At 38.8% G+C, this 23,681-nt stretch overlaps 1 protein-coding gene across 1 annotated transcript in view; it reads right to left on the bottom strand.

Moving 5' to 3' along the window:
* LOC126418826 (protein argonaute-2-like) overlaps positions 1–23,681 on the bottom strand; it is a 341,336-nt gene that overhangs the window by 291,306 nt on the left and 26,349 nt on the right. Inside the window, exons 2-3 of the mRNA XM_050085806.1 lie at positions 15,141–15,186; positions 4,274–4,348 (exon numbers count right to left, since the gene is read on the bottom strand). Coding sequence (XP_049941763.1) covers positions 4,274–4,348; positions 15,141–15,156 — 91 coding nt within the window. The 5' untranslated portion in view covers positions 15,157–15,186. The remainder of the gene's footprint in view (positions 1–4,273; positions 4,349–15,140; positions 15,187–23,681) is intronic.

Below are 23,681 nucleotides of genomic sequence, written 5' to 3'. Positions count from 1 at the left end.
CGAAAGAATACATGGCAACATGTTTATATTCGTATTATTCTTATGGTGAAGAGAATACTGCATGTGATTCACATTTCATCAGGTTCCTATTAGCAACCATCTCTTCTCACAGGTAGGAAAAAATTCAGAACGTAGAGTTGGCCATATTGACAAACATCCCAAACAGTCTTGCCAGTCGGATTTTCGTAGTACATTGAAATTCTGCTACATTCGTAGATGAACAATACGGAATTTGTATTTACTTCGTTGGATAATGTATGAAAATGCAGTGGTCGAAACTCGGGGCGGAGAAAAAAAGCTCATCTTCCACCTTTTTTTTGTTAAAATATATTAACTGACGCAGAGGTTTTGGCACCAGTATTTATCTTTGTGCTTACAAAGCATGCCTGTGTAGCGCTACATATATTCGACGGCAGAAGTTAGTTGTGGCGGCACCTACCAACATTTTTCAGAACTTCCGTTTGCTTTGCACTCGATTCTAAGCCGCAGGCGGTTTTTTGGATTACAAAAACCGGAAAAAAAGTGCGGCTTAGATTCGAGTAAATACGGTACTGTCAAAAAATGTTGCTAGGTCATCAACAAACACAAGTACTTTCAATTTTTCTGAGGTCTCACCTGGTTTTGTGTTAAGAACAGTGAAGCAGTTAAAATCATCAGACAGTGTAGACATATATGACCTGTCTTGTAACATGCTGAAGAAAGTAATAGGCTGTATAGTTTACGCCCTAACATATTGTATAAACTAGTGTATACTGGAGGGTTTTTTTCCCTGATGAGCTTAAACTGTCTAGGGTAGTTCCAGTACATAAAAAAGGAGATAAAAATTCTGTCTCAAGTTACAGGTCAATATCCATAGTCCCAGTTTTTTCAGAAGTTCTAGAATGCATAATTTACCAACAATTATCTGTTTACTTTGATAACATAGGATTAATAAGTGGATCACAGTATGGCTTTAGGAAAAACCTGTCAACCACTGATGCCATAGACAATGTCGTTAAATACATCCATCAAGTATTTGAAGATAAATGCTTTGCTCAAGTGACTTTCTGCGACCTAAGCAAACCCTTTGAGTGTGGAGAACATACACTACTACTCGAAAAAATGGACTTTTATGGTGTTAAAGGTAACAGCCTTAAGCTATTAAAATCATATTTACAAAACTGTAAGCAAGCCGTCTATGTTGGGAAAGAAATGTCCAGTATAGAACAAGTTAAGGTAGGTGTTCCGCAGGGATCCGTGCTGGGCCCTTTCCTTTTCCTAATAATGATAAATGACCTGCCGTCATTTATTAAAGCCAGAACAATACTCTATGCTGATGATACAACGTTTCTGAATAGCAGTAATGAGCTTAATAGCCTTAAAACATGTTGATTGGCGACTCCATGTTGTCTTGTGCACTACGACCAGATAACAGGTATACTTGAAAAAAGAGACAGCATTGGTCGTATATTTTTTACTATCGCAAAATCGATTTTCTGTCACTGATTTTGTGATAGTAAAAAATATACGACCAATGCTGTCTCTTTTTTCAAGTATACTTAAAACATGTGTTACAGAGACAATTGAGCAAGCTTCACACTGGTTTAAAGCAAATGGGTTCTTGCTTAATGAAAGCAAAACCCAGCAGATGGTATTTAGTTTAAAAGACAAGTTTCCATCAGATGATCCTAGTTGTGTTAAATCTTTAGGGGTATATATTTGGATGATAAACATTCTTGGAATCCACATATTAAGTGGTAAATTGTCTACGGTAATATATTTGTTAAGGCGATTAATGCACTGTGTACCTGAAAATTATGAGTATCTTACTACTCATTTTTCCAAAGCATCATATTCTATGGTATTATTTTGTGGGGAAACTCCACTTGTGTGCATGATATACTATTGCTGCAAAAGAAAGCTATTAGGATAATTACAGGCTCACCATACAAGGCTCATTGTAAACCTTTGTTTACTCAAAAAAAATCATGACAGCAATAAACCTATATATTTATTATGTTTTAATCTACACAAAAAAGAACTTGCCTAAAGTAAAACACAGGGCAAATATACATTGTTACAGCACTAGGAGAAACGCCCTACCACAGACTGTCAAAATCAGTTAACAGTTATGAACTTATGGGGCACAAATTATTTAACAAACTTTACCAGAGCAACAATACAAACAAATACTTTGTGACTGGTTGGTTGTAAACCGATTCTACAATATAAAGGATTTCATGACCTGTGATATTAAACTGTAACGTTAATAACAATTCTGTTCTTTTATAGTATGTACTGTATCATATTATGTGTATGACTTTGTCTATTGCTGTAATGGCTTAAAGACAATAAAATTATTATTATTATTATTATTATTATTATTATTATTATCATATCCCTGTAATAGATCCAGATGGAAGACCTGTCCCATACATCCTCCTACCACCACCTGCTCCAGTCCACTCGCAAAAATTACCTATCCCATCAAAGGCAGAGCTACTAGTGAAACCAGTCATGTAATCTACAAGCTCAGCCGCAAACACTGTGCTGCATTCTATGTGGGCACGACAACCGACAAGCTGTCTGTCCGCATGAATGGCCACCCACAAACTGTGGCCAAGAAACAAGTAGACCATCCTGTTGCTGAGCACTCTGTGCAACACAGCATCCTCCATTTCAATGACTGTTTCACACCCTGTGCCATGTGGATCCATCCCACCAACACCAGCTTTTCTGAATTGTGCAGGTGGGGACTCTCCCTGCAATATGCTCTACATTCTGTAACCTTCCTGACCTCAACCTTCGTTAGTCATTCTTCTCACACATCCAGCCCCTTCCCTGTTCCCATTCCAGCACTACACAGCCCTCACTCCACCAACACACCCAGCCTTTTTTACTTCTCTCTTTTTCTGTTACCCCTCCCCACCCCTACCTCTCCCTAGGTCTCTGTCTAACATGCCCACTGCACCTAGCTGCCCTACTCTCTCTCTCCATCTCATCCTTGCGTGCTCCCCAGCAGCACCTCAATGTCCCCCACCACTACCCTGCTATCCCTCCCCCTCCCACCCCCAGCCTCCTCCTTGCCCCCACCCAGCTGCAACTCCCATCATGCACTGCTGCTGTTGCTCACAGTGTGGCTTCAGCTGTCAGAGGCTGCAGTCGTGTGTGTGTGTGTGTGTGTGTGTGTGTGTGTGTGTCATTAGCCAAAAGCTTATATTGTGACAGTCTTTTTGTTGTGCCTATCTCTGAGTCAACATCTCCACTATATAGCAAGTAGCAACTTTGCTTTTCATAATCTTGTCAGGTTCTTATTTTACAATCAAGAACCTGGACGTGTGAGTGTGTGTGTGTGTGTGTGTGTGTGTGTGTGTGTGTGTGTGTGTGTGTATACACTAATGACATCCAGTCAACTAATGACATATAGTGATATATCTTTCTCGATGTACCAACTACATCACTGACAATTTACAGTTGAAACAATCTTATGTTTAATCCAGAACTTGTTACACATCCTTGTATGCATGGCTTGTTCCACAAACCTGTAAGCTGTCCCTCATGATGGGTTTTACACAACACACTGAGCAGATAAATCAATGAATGAAGAGAAATAAACATTAGTCCAGACAAAACTCCACTAAGTTCGTACAAACCTAATACAACAGATATGTTGCAAGTGCTCAAATGTACATGTGCCGAGACTGAGATCACTTTTCTCCATGGTACATAATGTTTCACCAACTAACCACGAAGTAGCTGGGTGGTTGGTAAAGCATGTCCCAAGCTTGCCATTACAGAGGAATCAAGGCACACGTCACTATCTAATTCGGGAAATCTAGTTTACAGAAACTCTAATTCATACAACAAAGAATGAACTTCATAATGTTCCACCACTTACCACCACCAAGGAATCATATGGAAATTATAGCATGTTATAGCTGTGGTGAGCTTCACAGCCAACCCCCTTTTCCCCCCGAACTCCCTTTCTCCCAACCCCTGCCCCCCCAACCCCTGTTACCCCCCCTCCCCCTCCCCCCCAAAAAAAATTAATTACAGCATCTGATAATCAAACAAAAGTTAAAAGCCAATAACTGTTGTTAGAAGATTACCAGACTCTAGCACTATTGAACTTTCATCTAGTTGCTTGCTACTCTTTAGAGGTTTCTCTTTACATTATTTGTATTATAACATCTGCAAGTGTCTCAGCACTACATTCCCAACAACTTTATACAGGAAACAACAACCAATGCAAAAATATACAAGTTACCTTTTATTGAAAATGGCAAGCTCTTACCTGCCTCTTCAGCTTGAGATCGTTGTGGAGGAGTTCCTGAACTAGCCGCTTCCTGAGTCTGAGGAGTTTTCTTCTCTGTAAGATATCATACAAGATTCCAAGCATAGAAGTCATATTATCACAAAAACAATTACAAAGTTCAACATTTACTATACTCTTTCACCATGAATAAAACCAAAACTAGTGTATCAAATGATTAAAAACTAGTGTATCAAATGATTATCCTCACTTTGGATTTCTAATGTTACTAAAACACAAGACAATGGCCATACAGTTTTCCTCCTCAAATCATTGTGATAATGGGAATTCCAGGAGGGAAACAAAAAGCAATAGAAGAAAGCCAACCAATCACATGGATATGATTTATGAGTGGCAAATAGACACACAAAAGATAAAAAAACATAAAAAATGAAAGTCAACCATAGACAATGTCTTTAACTGCTGAAGTGCCGCTTTAGATCACTTTAAAAAGAAAGCAGAACACTGCTTTGGGACCAAAAATTTGATTTGCAGTTTGTTCTTGCAGTTTGTTCCAGAACAATCAGATTATCCAAGTTTGATCATACAGGGGCTATCTTGGAATCACAAGGCTTTCAAATAATATTCATTTAGTCTGTTTTGCTTAAAAAATATTTTTATTTATGATAATACATAGTTTATATTGGGGATTTCATTGTTTCAATTATGTTTTGAAGATCACATTGCTCAGATGTTGGCTATCTACATTTATGCGTGATTCTAGCCAATCCTGAAAATTCAGAATATCATCAATTGGCATTTGGTGTGGAATATGAATGATTTCCTGCTCAGCTGTCATTTTCAGATGTTCTATGCAGTCTGGCTAGTTAACATATACTCAGGACTTGACAGGCCCCCATAAATAGAATTTAAATAAGCTTAGAGCAGGGAAGGGAGGACGCCAGTGGAGATTGTCAGATCTGGAGGTAATGAGGACCGGAAACTAATTTTGTAAGGCAGTCACTGTATTATGAACTGTGCACATAGGTGCACCATCTTGCTGAAACTATACATTGTCCAGCTGGGATGCCACGAGTGCTGGGAAGCAGGAGACTTGAAGAATCATAGTGAAAGACTTGCAGCAAGTGAGCACACTCTATGTATTTGGGAGTAAGTGCTTTGTTGACAGAGCCAGGTGGCTTCTTATTCATTACATAGCCAGCTATGTTGAAATTTTCAACCCGTCCACAATAGGTTGCAGTCCACAATAGTTTGGTGAGTGAGAATATTAAACGGCTGCAATGTCAAACTGTGTCCACGTCACAAACTCACTGTTTATGAAAAATCACCAGAGAGGGAGATGTAGTGGTTCCGCCTGCTTTATTTTCTTCATTTGTTGTCCTCGGTGTCAACGTACTGTGTTGCTACACTGGCTGAAAAATGGGGTTTGTAATTTGGACACTGACTATAGTAAATAATGTAGCCAACAGGTACACATTTGCGTTTCACCATAGTTTAATTTCACTTTTCACAACCCCCATATACACATTTAATATGGCCAGTGCACAATTGTTTAACTTTTCATAAGCCTCATTAATAGTTTGCAGGCATACCTCCACATACTGTTACAATAGTTTACTGTTGAACTTCTATGAGCAGTAAAACCTAACCACAAAGTTCACAGTTCCTGAAGAATAATCAGGTAGTAAGGAGCAGACACTGTCATTGTTTTTACAAACAGCCTAATTGTTTAACACTTATTCCACGGTTAAGCTGAAGCATTGTTGTCGTTCTAATAAACACAAGTCTCTCATCTGAAACTCAGCCATGGGCTGACCATTTTGTGACCAAACATCGGGCCTTCTATATACTCACAATAATAGGTACTGAAATTACACATTGTTCAAAGTTACATTTACAGAAATTACAATTAAAACTTAACTCATTAAATTAACTGAATAAATCGAAAAATTGTGTTTTTTTGACAGTTTCTTCTACTGCAAGAGTCAGGCAGAATTATTTGTTTAAATTGTGAAATTAACATACACTGTTACGCAAACAATACTTTTGACAAAATTGTTAATTACTTTCGAATTAATTAAGGGCTGGCTTTGCTAATATGTTTTTAAATAGAGCTACATACATACTTTAAGATTACAAGTATTTTGTTTTCCAAATGTTTATAATTAGTATAGAATTTATATGTGTTTATATGTCAACAACAGAATTTAAGTTACGAAACAATTACTGATTCCACCCTATAATGTAAGTATTAACTAAGAATAGTCAAAATAATTAAAAAATCAATTACATACATAAAACTAAGCACAAAATTAGATCTGGTGTTATATTCTTTAAAACTGAGGGCCAACCTTTCTCTTTTATGAAAATGCAGATTATATTCATGTATGTTAATGGTAATTAGTTAAAAGCGAAAAAACAAATTTAAGGAGGCAGATGGCAAAACAAGAGAGGAAGAAAAAATATCCCAGCTTGTTTCGTCACAGACTGTATGGTGCTTCACATTCTATGACATTGCAGCAACTAAACTTCAGCCTTTAATGGACAAATCAAGGCACCCTCCATTCTCTGAAGTCAATCGCTCAGCTGTACTACGCAATTCAAAAATATGACAGACCCTGCATAATGAACTTGAAATTATAATTGGGGAGTATTCTTCCTCCCAAAATGAACACAGCACAAAAGTTCTGAATCCATTATCAGACATTCCTCACACATCTAGTGATTATGTAAGGTCAGTCATAAACTGCAAAGTCACAGAGAATGCACATTATCAGACATTCTTCACACATCTAGTGATTGTGTAAGGTCGGTCATAAACTGCAGAGTCACAGAGAATGCACATGTACAGGTGTATGCAGTGGTATACATCCCCCACCCCCACCGCCAATCAACCATGGCTCTTGCTGCAGATGGGAAGTAGAGTGGGGTTGTGTTATGTGCTTCAATGATACATCTCAGCTACTGTAGGTGCAAAGACAACAGAGAGGTAGCTGCCAAGAGGCCAGCCTCAGATGTGGTGACTGAAGAGGGGCAGGAGGCTTTTTGACTGATCTGGCATTGTTACATTACCCAACAATGTTATGTTGGAAAGGAGGCACAGCTGAAAGCAAGGAGAAGCTACAGATGTTATATTTCCAGAGTACATGTAACTCTACTGTAAGTTTAATGGTGATGACATCTTCCTCAGAAAAATATTCCAGAGATAAAATATTCCCCTATTCTGTTCTGCAGAAGTGGGCTACTCAGGAGGAAGTTATCATCAGAAAAACAAATCATGTGCTCTATGGGTAGGAGTGTACAGAAAGGTAGAAAATTAAGGATACGTGATCCAGATATCTTGAAATAATTGTATAAATACGTTACAGTTCTTGAAAAAAGGGATGCATGGATTGTAGTTTCATTTATGAAAAATTAGCGAAGTGCAGTGGCAGGAAGAACAGGATGTCTGGTCAGGTACCAACACAAAATAAAATAATGATAATGCAGGAGTAGATTAAATAATGAATAAGAAAATAGAAACCCCATGTGAATTACACTCCTGGAAATGGAAAAAAGAACACATTGACACCGGTGTGTCAGACCCACCATACTTGCTCCGGACACTGCGAGAGGGCTGTACAAGCAATGATCACACGCACGGCACAGCGGACACACCAGGAACCGCGGTGTTGGCCGTCGAATGGCGCTAGCTGCGCAGCATTTGTGCACCGCCGCCGTCAGTGTCAGCCAGTTTGCCGTGGCATACGGAGCTCCATCGCAGTCTTTAACACTGGTAGCATGCCGTGACAGCGTGGACGTGAACCGTATGTGCAGTTGACGGACTTTGAGCGAGGGCGTATAGTGGGCATGCGGGAGGCCAGGTGGACGTACCGCCGAATTGCTCAACACGTGGGGCGTGAGGTCTCCACAGTACATCGATGTTGTCGCCAGTGGTCGGCGGAAGGTGCACGTGCCCGTCGACCTGGGACTGGACCGCAGCGACGCACGGATGCACGCCAAGACCGTAGGATCCTACGCAGTGCCGTAGGGGACCGCACCGCCACTTCCCAGCAAATTAGGGACACTGTTGCTCCTGGGGTATCGGCGAGGACCATTCGCAACCGTCTCCATGAAGCTGGGCTACGGTCCCGCACACCGTTAGGCCGTCTTCCGCTCACGCCCCAACATCGTGCAGCCCGCCTCCAGTGGTGTCGCGACAGGCGTGAATGGAGGGACGAATGGAGACGTGTCGTCTTCAGCGATGAGAGTCGCTTCTGCCTTGGTGCCAATGATGGTCGTATGCGTGTTTGGCGCCATGCAGGTGAGCGCCACAATCAGGACTGCATACGACCGAGGCACACAGGGCCAACACCCGGCATCATGGTGTGGGGAGCGATCTCCTACACTGGCCGTACACCACTGGTGATCGTCGAGGGGACACTGAATAGTGCACGGTACATCCAAACCGTCATCGAACCCATCGTTCTACCATTCCTAGACCGGCAAGGGAACTTGCTGTTCCAACAGGACAACGCACGTCCGCATGTATCCCGTGCCACCCAATGTGCTCTAGAAGGTGTAAGTCAACTACCCTGGCCAGCAAGATCTCCGGATCTGTCCCCCATTGAGCATGTTTGGGACTGGATGAAGCGTCGTCTCACGCGGTCTGCACGTCCAGCACGAACGCTGGTCCAACTGAGGCGCCAGGTGGAAATGGCATGGCAAGCCATTCCACAGGGCTACATCCAGCATCTCTACGATCGTCTCCATGGGAGAATAGCAGCCTGCATTGTTCGAAAGGTGGATATACACTGTACTAGTGCCGACATTGTGCATGCTCTGTTGCCTGTGTCTATGTGCCTGTGGTTCTGTCAGTGTGATCATGTGATGTATCTGACCCCAGGAATGTGTCAATAAAGTTTCCCCTTCCTGGGACAATGAATTCATGGTGTTCTTATTTCAATTTCCAGGAGTGTATAATGAACAGCATTGGAAATAGATTATCATACCCAAGATAGGCATCAAGCCAAATCCCATCATGGTAGAACAAGCTCCACAGATGAAAGAGATTGAAAAATGTATGATGAGATAAAAGAAATCATTCAGTATGATAAACTCTGTCCCATCATGCCTCAGAAGGCCCGATTGTACCGACTGACCATTGTGCGATCTTCAGCCAGTAGGCGTCACTGGACGCAGATATGGAAGAGCACGTGGTCAGCACACTGCTCTACCAGCAGTTGTCAGCTCTCGTGACTGGAACCACTACTTCTTAAGTAGCTCCTCAATTAGCATTACTACAGCTGAGTGCACACCAACTACCAACAGCACTCGGCAGATTCAACAACTACGCTTGGCAGATATGAATGGTCACCCTTCCAAGTGCTAGCCAAGCCAGTGCTTAACTTCAGAGATCTGACTGAAATCCCCGTTACAATTGTGGAAAGGTCTTTGGCATTCAGTAAGATAAAGGAGTGCAAAATATAATTGTGATGCAGGGATGGAATTCAGTGGTATGGACAGGTTGAGAGGGAAGAATACACTGATCATCATAAAAATAGCGGCACCCAAGAGGACCCAATCAATTCACTGCAAACATTAAGTTCCCAGCTAGTCAAGTTCAAAAGGAGCCACAATGTGGGACTGCGGGAGAGTCGGTGGTCCTATCCTCGTAATGTGCACCACACTGGTTACACAGAAACCAACATTGCCCATTGCTGGTGGCAGGGATCATTCAAGTAGGCTGCCCTGACTGTCATGACACCTGGCACACTCAGTATCATACCCTACATGCATGATATTTGGCAACATCAGATATGACTGGCAGTGGGTTATTTTTAGTGATGAGTCCTGCTTCTGCCTCAGAGGCAACGACCATTGGGCCCATGTCTGGAGGCCTAGTAGAGAGCAAAAAGCGGTTTGTGGTCTCCCATCATGCATCCTGCCAATCTGATGTGAAGGTGTGGGGAGCAATATCCTATGGTGCTCATGTGTTCCTCAAGGGCTCCATGACCGCTGAACAGTACACAGAGGAGATCCTGCAACTGGTGACTCTGCCATTTGTGAACGCCCATGCCCATCGCCTATTTCAACAGGACTACACTAATCCTCACACCACTGCCACCTCCCAAGCATGCCTTGCAACTGTGGATACTCTGCCATGGCCAGCCACATCACCTGATCTCTCACCTATAGAGAATGTGTGGGATGCCATGGAGTGCATTTTAAAAAGAACAATTTTACTAAAAAAACAGGTGATTCTTTAAAAGTATGTGAACAAATTTTCTTTGTAAAAGTTGTACCTCTTTCTTTAATTAATGCTATAAATCAAACACTGTTCAAACAATGTTCAAGATATTCAAAAATAAAAATTAACTGATGAAGTGACCAATGCATCTACCAAAGTCTAAAATAAGAAATGAATTTTAATTACATACAATTTTTCTGTGACTTTTGTCATAATAAAAGGCTCTCAAAAGCCAGACACACAACAAAACTAAAATCACTAATAGTGATATCTACACAATCCAATATGAGATATCTGCTTATCCTGAATCCAGAACTGTTTACTATACCAAGCTGTCTTTTTCCTCCATATATAGTGAGAGAATGTGCTCACTAGGTAAAACCATAACTTTTTGAAAAGACAATTTAAACTGTGTTGTTACAATTGATTTTAAAATAGAGCATTGATTAGAAACTTACATCAGATTAAAACTGTATGCCGGTCCAACACTTGAACTCTTTGCCTGTGCTCTACCGACTGACTTACCCAGGCATGACACACGACCTGTCCTCACAGCTTTACTTCTGCCACATTTCATCTCCTATCCTCCAAACTTCATAGAAGCTCTCCTGCAAAACTTGCAAGACTAAAGCACTTGCCACTACAGGCAAAGGTCCCCAGTCTGAGTCTCAGTTCGGCACACAGTTTTAATCTGCCAGGAAGTTTCACGTTACTTTGATAATTTGGTGTAAAAAGGCTGTTTTTTAAATAAATCATTAATACTTTTACAGTAAATATGTACACAACATGCAAATCCCTGCATCATTTTTGTCCAAGCATTTTCCCACATCAGCAATGTCCACTTCCTCAGATCCCAGAACATCACTTTTGTCAATTTACCATGTTCTCTGAATATACACCAACAATCTAAAACTCTTTTTTGATGATATGCTGCTATTTTTGCTGATGTTGTCCATGTGGTTGCCCTCAACTAGTTTCCACACTGGACAAAGTTAGCCTATGTTGGAAATAAATAATGCTCCTTTCAGGTCATCTGAATAGCAGCAAAGCCTGTTTTTCTGATTTGTCCATAATGGAATACACATGAAAACCCGGACGAATAATTTAGTTGGTCATATGATCCCGCACGGAAATGTCCATGATCCAAAGTCATGTATGCATTTCTATAAGTGTCTTTGGATGGCAACATTTACTGGCCATCACTCACTATCCTACAGCCCTACATGGTGAGCAACTATCTAATGTTCTAATGTACCTTAACTTTCACATATATTGCTATTAGTCTGTCACTCAGAACCACAATGATCTCTCTCCTCCTCCCCCCCCCCCCCCCCCCCCCAACCAAAGCCAGAGTGCTTTGATTCTAGCTCTGTCATGACAACTGATGCTGTTATTACAGATGGGGTCCATTTTATTGGAAAATTTCCACCTTTGTTTTCAAGCATTCTACATGGAAGAAGTTTCTCAGTACTGCAATCAGCTTCTGTGATCCAACTCAATTGCAGGAATGATTTAAAGCACTGCAAATCCTGTCTTGTGAAAGCAGAAATCATGACATCCTCAGTGCACAGCAAGGTGCACTGTATGGTCAGCTTCAGACAATATGTAATGGTTTTTTTTAATCAAAATAATGGTTACAGTACCAAATCTTGGTGCACCCTGTTACTATAAAGCTGTCACAGTTAGGCCAAATTGACAGAACACTCAGGTTTTCACATCCACTGATTGCATTTTGACACTGCAGTGCATCATTATCATGGCAGAACTGCACTAAACCATTTAGGAAATAACATGGTCAAAGACCTTCACCAAATCTAGGAAGGCTATGTATTGGGTGTGGATTTTTCTTAGGTCATCCAGTAGGTTCACAGCTGTCAATATAGAATTAGCTGAACAACAGCATACTGGCTGGTAGGGAGCTGGAAGTGGTACGGGCATGTTGGGTCAGGTATCTTTCAAATATATGAGCTGATACCCAAAATATCTGAGAATTTAATTGTACTGGTCAAATTAGTAACAGTGTCACATTCCGCCGCTAGATGTCTCGAGGAACATGTCTTAACTACTACAGCACACAGTTGTGTCATCTTTGGTGCACGCAGTTGAGAGTTGTAGTGGTGCATGTGAGTATGTGTTTCAGTGATTCTGCGAATTGTGAAATGTATATTGTGAAGGAACAATGGATTTGCATCAAATTCTGCTTCAAATTGAAGAAAACTGCAGCTGAAACCCACCACATGCTGACAGACACATTTGATGAGAGTGCACCTGAGTCAAGCAAGAACATTTAAGTGGTTCAAGCATTTCAAGGAAGGCCAAGAATCAGTGGAAGATGATAAACATTCTGGTCAACCTTCAACATGCACAACAACGGAAATGATCATGAAAGTGCGTGACATAATTCACGAAGAATGAAGGTAGACAATTCACAAGGTTTGTAACAGACCCAGGCTGTCATACAGTACATGTCAATGAATTCTAGCTGAACTCAACATGAAACAAATGGCAGCGAAGTATGACTCTTGCCTTCTCAGCACTGACCAATGAAATCTCAGGATTCAGTCTTGCACTGAGCTGCAACAAAAGAGTTCAAGAGTATCCAAAATTCTTATCCAGAGTCATAACAGGTGATGAATCTTAGGTCTACAGTTACGACTCTGAAACAGAGCAGCAACCATTGCAATGGAAAATGCCATCTTCTCCCAGGGCCGAAAAAAGTTCAACAAGTTCACAGCAACATGAAGACAATGCCGGTCATTTTTCTTTCAACTTTTGGGGAGTAGTGCGTACGGAGTCTGTTCCAGCTGGTCAGACTGTCAACAGGCAGTTTTACTGTGAGATTTTGAGGCAACTGAGGGAAAATGTTCAGTGCAAACGGCCAGAGTTATGGAAAAAGAAAGACTGGTTGGTACACAATGAAAACGCACCCATTCACACCGTGCTCAATGTGACGGAATTCCTGGCCAAAAACAACATGGCAATGGTCTCGCACTCTCCCTACTCATGAGAGAAGGGAGATGTTTTGACTCAAAAGAAAAGATCCAAATGGATTCACAATGGGTCCTGAATACTCTTGACCTTGCTGCCTTCCAGGAGTGCTTCCAAAAATAGAAAAAACCCTGGAATCATTGCATATATTCCCGAGGTGACTACTCTGAAGGTGATGGAGAACATTAAGATGTGAGTAAGTTTTCTAATTTTACAATGAGATTTTCAGATATTTTGGGTAGCAACCCACAATTTTATGTAACAAAAAACAAACTGGACAGTAGTTGGATTTTGTACCATCAAATGGATACCAAGCAATGATGGAGTTGCTTCAAAAGTCTCAAAGTACATAATCTAGCCTTCGAGTCTTTCATGCTGTTCAGTACTACGGTTACTTCCACAACACTAATTTATGCAACTGTTTTGTATGAAATTTAATAATTGTAACTTTTCTTGCAACATGTTTTTATTTTATCATCATGTACTCTATCATCAGGACGAAAATATAATGGTTTGAGCTGATCAGTAGATAAGGTCAGATTTTAACAACTACAGGGAAATTTTTCTGCCTTCAGTTATCTACATCATCACCACTAAGGCACTAGCTGTTTGAGTGGAGGATCAATTAGATTTTGTCACAGAAGTGATTTACAATCAAAATGCAAAAGATCATTACATAGAAAGTTACATGAAAAACATTTAAAGTACACTCTGTATTTTTTTCCATTTTGATTGTAAATCACTAATTCAAATTGTGAACGGCCGGACTAGTGACCCCGCATTCTTCTTCCCATCAACGTATGGCAGTACTTTTGCTGCTCTGGTTTACCAGCTTGCTTCCCCCTTTGTGTAAGCTAGTTCATTCTCTGCATTCGCTGGTGTTACACCGTATCCTGCACATGTACATCGCAGCACTCGGGGTCCCAGCACGAAGTGTCAGTGTTCTGGTGTTTCTTGCGTATTTCTTTACCCAGGCAGTCATCAGTAGTATTGACTGGTGTCACTTTGCATTGACTTAGGTTTTACCACACCTTACTTGAGTGCTGGTTTCTAAAATGTTATAGGGAACTTCTTTCCTGATTTTTTGTGTGTACTACTGCATGTAAAAACTTATTAGCTCTCGTCTCCTGTTCACTTTCAGTACAACACCTGATGATGGGCATATAAGAGCCCGTAACAGAAAAGAACCTTACAACTGAAGCACTACTTTCAGCCTCTGATCCAACAAATAGTTATAGGACTCACATCCACAATGAGTAAGTTTCAATCTCTGCCTGACTGCACAGAATTAAGTTTCCTGTGGTTTACTAAATTACTTGAAGTGAACGGTATGTTGATCTCTTTGAAAAGACGAGAAATAATATCTTTCTCCATCCCTCTTCAATACAAATTTGTGCAATGTATCTAAAGGTATCACTGAAAGGACATGAAACTTTATTCGTCGTTCTTTCAGACTTTATTATTCATCAGGAAATATATACCTGGACCACAGTTATGTAGGACACAAGCAAGAAATGAATTGATTATCACACTTAGTTGTGTTTATAATAGTAAGAATTTTACATTGGCATCATTATGTTTCAACATGTCCCTGTTATTTTGTCTTTCAATAGTAAAAACAACTTAAAGGACTGTAACCACTATGAGCAATTACTAGGCCATTGTACTTACTCTTTCCTTTTCCCATGATGGTTCAGCTGATTCTGTAGAACTGAATCTGAAACAACATGAAGATTGCTTCACATTCGTTTTTTCTACAGTACTTCAATGAGTATATGGCTAAGAGCTAAACACACACAGAAATACTTCAGTGAGTATATGGCTATGAGTTAACCCTACACACACACACACACACACACACACACACAGAAAGAGAGAGAGAGAAAGCAAGGAACTGTGTAATCTACCTAAAAAGTCTTGTACGACATAGAAGTGGTCAAGTAAAACCAATTTTAGTATTTTACAATAACTGAAATTACTTTACAGTACACATATTTGTTTATCTATGACTTTAATTTATTTGTAACCACCGTTAGTGGTACTAACCTCAACAATACTACCCATACAACAGTGCAGGGGATGAGATGTTGCTAATGTCATGCATCTTTAAACTTACAAAGTTCAAAGAACTAGTATTACAAGTAAGTGAAGAATCTACAGATATTCTTCAGCCACTGTGTATCACTCCGGTAGATACCATGAAGACAAGATTAATTTGCCCAATTCTGTTCTGTATAAATATTACTCTTGAGTTAGTCTAAGACACGTACAAAAAAAAATCTCTTTGTCAATGACAGTAACATCACAGTCACTGCTAAAAATCGGAACTCCTGTCAGAGAAAGCAAATGAAACCCTCCAGGATGCCTCAACTGGGCAGTAGGTAATAAATTAACACTGAACATAAAGAGAATAAACAGCGTGTACTCCAGTATAAAGAGGGGAAGCAACTCTTATCACTTTAAGCATACATGATAAATCTGAGTAGAATAGAATAGAATAGAAGTTTATTGTCTCATAACATACCATTTCAAGCCATTGACTTAAAAGTAGAGGAGACTCGTCAAAACACAAAAACTTGTTTACAATTTTCCTTATAATACCAGTAATATAATATACAGTACTGAATAATTACTTAATTAAGCAACTAACAATTTCTCTTCAAATGTAACAATCTTTTAAGATCAACAGTCCTAAGTACTTGCTCTCTCCTGCTCAAATTTTCAGGTAGTCACTTATGAATTCTTCTACTGAATAGTAACATTTCTGCACTAGTTTCTCTTTTAAGGATTTTTTTCAATGTTTCTAAATTTATTCTGAGCAATTTTCTTCCTTTCACTTTGTTACAAATTTTCATACCCATATAATGTAGAGTTTGAGCACAAAGTTTTAAACGGTGAGTGGGCAGCATAAAATTATTTTGATCTCTGGTGTTGTAATCATGTTGAAAATGATTTGCTACAAATAAATCAGAGTTACTTTGTACAAAGATAATCAGCTCATATACGTATAGCGAGGGAACACTTACTATTGTCAGATGTTTTAGGAGTGGGCAACATGATTTTCTTCACCCTACATTGTGCATATTTCTAATGATGGTTTTCTGAAGTTTTAGTATTCGACACATATGGTTTGAGTAACCCCAAAAAACAATTCTATACCGTACCTTATTACTGACTCAAAGTAGCTGTGATATACTACTTTTCTTATGCCCATACTGGTAGCATTGTACAATATTCTCATTGCATATGCTAGGCTATTGAATTTATTTGCTAGGCACTGTATGTGTCACCCCCATGATAGATTTTTATCTAGTTGCATTCCTATGAATTTCACACAGCTAGCTTCCTGCAAATCCTAGTTTCTGTGACTGAGCTCAATATCATTTAATTTTGCTTGTTTTGTTTTAAATTGCATTAACTGAGTCTTTTACATGTTTAATTTTAACCCATTTAAATCAAACCAGTTATCTAAGTTTCCTAAATTATTTCATACAGTTTGTGGAATTTGATCTGTAATGTCACTTTCAATGATTAAAGATGTGTCATCCACAAATAAAACTGAGTGAAACTCAATATTAAGTGGCAGATCATTTATGTAAAATAAAAGTAGAATGGGACCTAAGACAGAACCTTGGGGCACTCCATGTGAAATGGTTTTCCATTTTGAAGTAAAAGTTCCTCTCTCTGATGTTATAACCACTCTTTGTCTTCAGTTGGTTGGATAGGATTTAAACCATTCTAATACCGTGCCCCTAATTCCACACTTCTCCAGTTTACAGTGTAGCAAGGAGTGATCCACACTATCAAAGGCCTTTGATAGGTCACACAAAATACCTGTGGCATGCAGTGAGTTGTTTTCATCAACAAAATTATTTATAGCAGATACTGTGGTTTTGCCTTTTTGAAATCCATACGGATCTTTTGAGATTATTTTAAATTTCTGTATGAAATTTTGAATTTGTATGGTGACTACCTTCTCAAATATTTTTGACAGTGATGGAAGAAAAGAGACTGGACGATAGTTTCCCATGTGTTCTTTTGTACCTTTTTTGAATAGTGGCTTAACTACTGCGTACTTCAGTGTGCCTGGAAAATAACCTTCTTGAAGGGACTGGTTAACTATTGTAGTTAGTGGCTGCGCAATTATTTTAAGGACTGTTTTTAACACTTCTGTTGGTATTCCATCCCATCCTGCTGATGTTTTATTTTTACTGACAGTATCACATTTTCTATATCTTTTACAGTAGTTTCTGTAAATGTACCGAAAAATTCACCGTCAAGTTGCTCACTGCTGAAGAAATTTACCGTGTCTGGATACTCTGCTGCACTGACATTGGGTTTGTTTACATTTATAAAGAATTCATTAAACAATTCAGAAATTTGAGCTGGATTTACAATAGTTTTACCCTCTATCTTGATTTCAGAAATATCGTGGCCTCTACCTATTGCAACTGTTTCAGCTTTGGTCACTGACCATAATGCCTTTGATTTGTTTTCACTATCCAATATAAATTTATTATTTGCCAGTTCTTTGGCTGCCTTTACAACTTTTTTAAAAATATTTTTGTAATCTTTTACATAGGTAACAAAATCAGGACTTGTGTTATGCTTTAGTTCCCTATGTAGACATCTTTTTCTTGCACTCGTGGTTTTTATTGCTTCAGTAATCCACTTTACTTTATTTCCAGCTTTTTTATGATGTACAGTAAGGAGAAAAGTTTCATTAAAAATGTGCAGCAATTTTTCCAAGAAAGTAGCAAAATTTTCAGAGCATGAAATACTATGGTCTTAGACCACTCCACCTTATTTAATTTATGATAGAATAATTTTATATTGTCTTTGCTGAACTGGCAATAGGTGTAGGTTTTTTTCGAGCAAGGTTCTATTGTTTTTGGAAACTCCCTAAACAGAGCGCAATGATCAGAAAGTCCTAAATCTACACAAAACTTATTTGCCTCACTATAAGCGTAATTGGTTAAAATATTATCTATACATGTTGCAGACACTTCGTTTACTCAAGTGAAATCAGTAAAATTTGCACTGAAACCCGCTGTTTGAATCACATCAATGAATTTTGTTGAGTTATTGGCTTAACTGGCTAGATCTATGTTGAAATCAGCAGTTATTATGACTCTTTTCTTGGTTTCTTTTATAAGTTTTTGCAACAGACACTGGAATTTTGACAAAAAACGTTTCGTCATTTCTGTGCCCAGAATTCTGTACACAGATAAAATTACGATATTTTGCCTTAACTCTATGCAACAGCTTTCAAATATACATTCTTCATTACGGGAATAGAAATCGAGTCTTGCTCTGTATTCCATTGATCTTTCCACTAGTATGCATGATTGTCCTCAAATTAAATTACTCCTACAAAAGCTGCTGGCAAATAAATATTATCAAGGGTATTTAAGATTTTGATACTATCCTTTGTCAGCCAGTGTTCATTCAAGCATACAATCTTGATATTTGGTATTTCCGACAAAATGATTTGCAAGTCGTTAAGTTTTGTTTCTCCACCATTTGTGTAATTTGAACATAATCCATTTATGTTCAAGTGCATTACGAAATTATTGTTACTTTTTTGAATGTCCTTAATGGCATCTAGTTTGAAACACTGTTTGTGTATTTTCGTTTCAACTTCGTTATTAATTTTTACACCCCCATCTCTGCATACTAGTTTCCTGTATTAAGTATGATCTTACATATATCGCTATACATATTGCTGAATGTTGCCGACCCTAGCTTGTTTAGATGCAGTCCATCTTGTCCTAGACATTTATCACTAATAAATTTATTCGAATCCACAAAAACTGCACCAAGTCTGTTGCACTGCTCTCTGATGCGATTGTTTATCCTGTCTATGTAGATTGTACAGCAAACACAAAGTTTTTAAGGATGAACATTGATTGTCAGCTGACATGAAATCAACATACAAAGAATGAATGAAATTTTCACTCTGCAGCAGAGTGAATGTTGATATGGATTACAACATTTAATTTCCACTGTATTATTCTGTGGACAATTATACTTCAGAAGTGCCTCTTGATTCCACATTTAGAACAATTTACTTCTTCTACTATCAGTACATACATCTCGTACTATTTCTTAACTGTGGTGCTAGTCTTGCAAGTTTAACAGCAGCCCTTCTGTGAAGTTTGGAGGGTAGGAAATGAGGTACTAGTGGAAGTAAAACTGCAAGGACAGGTCATGAGTCATGGTTGGGTGGCTCAGTCAGCAAAGCCCTTCCATCGAAAGGCAATGGTCACAAGTTCCAGTTTGATAAAGCACACAGTTTTTAATCTGTTGGGAAGTAACATATAAAGATATTCGCAAAAAGAATTTCATCAGCATGTTAAGTGCTTAGGATGTTAGCATCTGTTTGTAACAGCCAATGCTTGAGGTGATATACTATGCTAAACACAATTAATTCTTAATTATGCCATTCTTTACTGGGGATGAAAGGCACAAAACATGTACACAGTTTCTAAGCTGCAGGAAAGGGCCTTAAGAATAGTAACTGGAAGTAGTAGTCATGCTCACTGTGTGTGTGTGTGTGTGTGTGTGTGTGTGTGTGTGTGTGTGTGTGCGTGTGTCTATGCACCAAGTGAGTACATTTACCAGTCTGCAGTGAACATAAAGGAAAATGTTACTAAATACTGCATTTACATTTCTATAGATAACCATGGCACAAGAGCCAGTTTGGAGTTACCCAGGAAAAACACACAAAAAACTAAAAACAGCATTTTATATCAGAGGATAATACTATATAATAAATTACAAATGGAAGTGAAAAATATTACCAAAAAAAAATCTATTTAAAAGGGCACTTAAAACATTCTTCAAAAGTAATGTGTATTACACAATTAAAGATTACTTAGTGGATTCAAAAGTTAATAGTCCAATCTGATATTTGAAACCTACCCTGAAATTTTTGGACACAGGAAGAATACACTGAAAGAAATTCACTGTCAAAAATTTAGTTGCTAAAGTGCATTGCAAGTTTTTTTTTTTTTTTTTTAATATTGAAATCTGCCACTTTCCATGCTTCTGGAGAAGTATACATCCTAGCCAAAGCTGTAGCAGACAGCTTATGTGCAACATGGCAGGCACATGTCCTTGATTGATGGTACATCAGTAAATAGATAACACAGTGCAGCGTGATGGTAATTTGTAAAGAAAATTTCAAATTCTGTTGATAGTTTAATCTGACAACTGTTCACAGTCACCACTTGCTCAAATTTACAACTTACATAATATCCATTACAATTTGCAGTTGTCTTTGCAGTATCGCGGTTAAGAATGGAGATGAAATTAATTTTCTTTGTGATACCTTTGTATATGCGTGCTAATAGCATCTGTCTTTGAACAGGTTCCAAAGTTTCACAGTAACGTGGAATCCAATTAATGTTTTCAACTTCGCAGAGATGAAATATGAAGAACATGGTACGCAATCAAAAGCACCCACTTCTCATAATGACCTAAGTATGTGTTATTTATTAGTTAATTTTTGGACATTCATTTGAATGGTGTTGACACATTAGACGAAACAGGGAAGAATTTGGACAATTTTGTGATTTTTAGTTTGAAAGATGACTGTTGTACTAATTAAAATCATGAACAGAAATAGAGTACCTTCCACCCCCCCTCCCCCCCCCCCCCCCAAAAAAAAAAAAAAAAAAAAAAAAAAAAAAAAAAAAAAAAAAAAAAAAAACTGCAGGAATAACTTTCAGTGACAAAGAAATGGCTGCAAAATTTTTGGTTAAATGAAGGAGGGAGAAAATGCTTAAAGCTTAAATAGTGTGCAAAGCCAGTTTCATTTCACAAAATGTTAACATGTATTGTATGAAGGGATGAATACTTACACCGTGTATAAAATATGTATTGTATGAGGGGATGAATACTTACACAATGTATAAAATATGTACCAAAATGAAACTCACAAAAGTGTGAAAGAAAACTTATTCAGAAAGTTTAGAGCTGCCTGTAAGAGTGCATCATTTCTGAGGAAGACCTACGAGACTGGGTGCTCTAAATTGCAAGTGAGATGAACATTACTATTTCCAGGCTTTTTGAAACTGTATGGAGAAGGACATCACAAAACTATGAAGTTTATCTCAAGTAAACATGTAGATGAGATGTCATTAATAGGGAATACTATACAGAAATTTTTAGTTGATGAAGCTTCTTGTGATCCCTTAAAATGCTGTGTATAAAGCCAATCAGTCAGGTTTCATGGAGGAACTGCTTGCAACCTGCACTTTATCATTTCGAACGAAATAAAAGATAGTCACTTGCGCACTCGATGGAACCTGTGATACATTTAACAACAACAATGCCGGTGGTAAGTTATTAGTGGATTACCATTTATGTAGCTTCGTATCTGTCTTCAGGAACCTCAAGGCACATTAGAACCAAAAGTTTTTTAAAAAAGTATGTTTACTTCTAAAATTCTTGTTACTGATGTAGTAAAATCAGTAAAAATGGGAGAGAATAATTTTCAATGTTACATCTGAAACATCTTCCAATCATTTGCAGAAAATAATTCATTGGTTTTTAAGACTCTTGATGTCATCCCAATGGCACCTCTTCAGGAGGACTATGGAAAGGCTGTTAATATCATTTGGATTCCACCTGGAACTAATAGTGTGATTCAGCATCCGAGAAAAAAAAATCAACAGTGTAAAGCATTTGTCAACTTCTGATAGCTCTTTGTCATTTCAAGTTCATCAGCAAAATAGTATTGTTAAAGTTCAGTCAACTCTGCACTATCAGTTGAGTCTGGCTTTGGCAACTAGAGACTGTCATCATGTGTGTGTGAGTTGCATCTGCATGAATGTGTGTGTGTACGTTATCTATTCTGATAAAGCCTATTTGGCTGAAAGCTTCGTTTGACAGCTTTTTGTTGTGCCTATCTGCAATTCCGCACCTCTGTTATGTGGTGAGTAGCAACTGTTGTTGTTGTTGTTGTGGTCTTCAGTCCTGAGACTGGTTTGATGCAGCTCTCCATGCTACTCTATCCTGTGCAAGCTTTTTCACCTCCCAGTACCTACTGCAACCTACATCCTTCTGAATCTGCTTAGTGTATTCATCTCTTGGTCTCCCTCTACGATTTTTACCCTCCACGCTGCCCTCCAATACTAAATTGGTGATCCCTTTATGCCTCAGAACATGTCCTACCAACCGGTCCCTTCTTCTGGTCAAGTTGTGCCACAAACTTCTCTTCTCCCCAATCCTATTCAATACTTCCTCATTAGTTATGTGATCTACCCATCTAATCTTCAGCATTCTTCTGTAGCACCACATTTCGAAAGCTTCTATTCTCTTCTTGTCCAAACTATTTATCGTCCATGTTTCACTTCCATACATGGCTACACTCCATACAAATACTTTCAGAAAGGACTTCCTGACACTTAAATCAATACTGGATGTTAACAAATTTCTCTTCTTCAGAAACGCTTTCCTTGCCATTGCCAGCCTACATTTTATATCCTCTCTACTTCGACCATCATCAGTTATTTTGCTCCCCAAATAGCAAAACTCCTTTACTACTTTAAGTGCCTCATTTCCTAATCTAATTCCCTCAGCATCACCCGACTTAATTAGACTACATTCCATTATCCTTGTTTTGCTTTTGTTGATCTTCATCTTATATCCTCCTTTCAAGACACTGTCCATTCCATTCAACTGCTCTTCCAAGTCCTTAACTGTCTCTGACAGAATTACAATGTCATCGGCGAACCTCAAAGTTTTTATTTCTTCTCCATGAATTTTAATACCTACTCCGAATTTTTCTTTTGTTTCCTTTACTGCTTGCTCAATATACAGATTGAACAACATCGGGGAGAGGCTACAACCCTGTCTTACTCCCTTCCCAACCACTGCTTCCCTTTCATGTCCCTCAACTCTTATAACTGCCATCTGGTTTCTGTACAAATTGTAAATAGCCTTTCGCTCCCTGTATTTTACCCCTGCCACCTTTAGAATTTGAAAGAGAGTATTCCAGTCAACATTGTCAAAAGCTTTCTCTAAGTCTACAAATGCTAGAAACGTAGGTTTGCCTTTCCTTAATCTTTCCTCTAAGATAAGTCGTAAGGTCAGTATTGCCTCACGTGTTCCGGTGTTTCTACGGAATCCAAACTGATCTTCCCCGAGGTTGGCTTCTACTAGTTTTTCCATTCGTCTGTAAAGAATTCGTGTTAGTATTTTGCA

The sequence above is a fragment of the Schistocerca serialis genome, chromosome 9, assembly GCF_023864345.2.
Source record: "Schistocerca serialis cubense isolate TAMUIC-IGC-003099 chromosome 9, iqSchSeri2.2, whole genome shotgun sequence".
Classification (NCBI taxonomy): domain Eukaryota; kingdom Metazoa; phylum Arthropoda; class Insecta; order Orthoptera; family Acrididae; genus Schistocerca; species Schistocerca serialis.
This window is presented reverse-complemented; position numbering and strand designations above follow the sequence as displayed.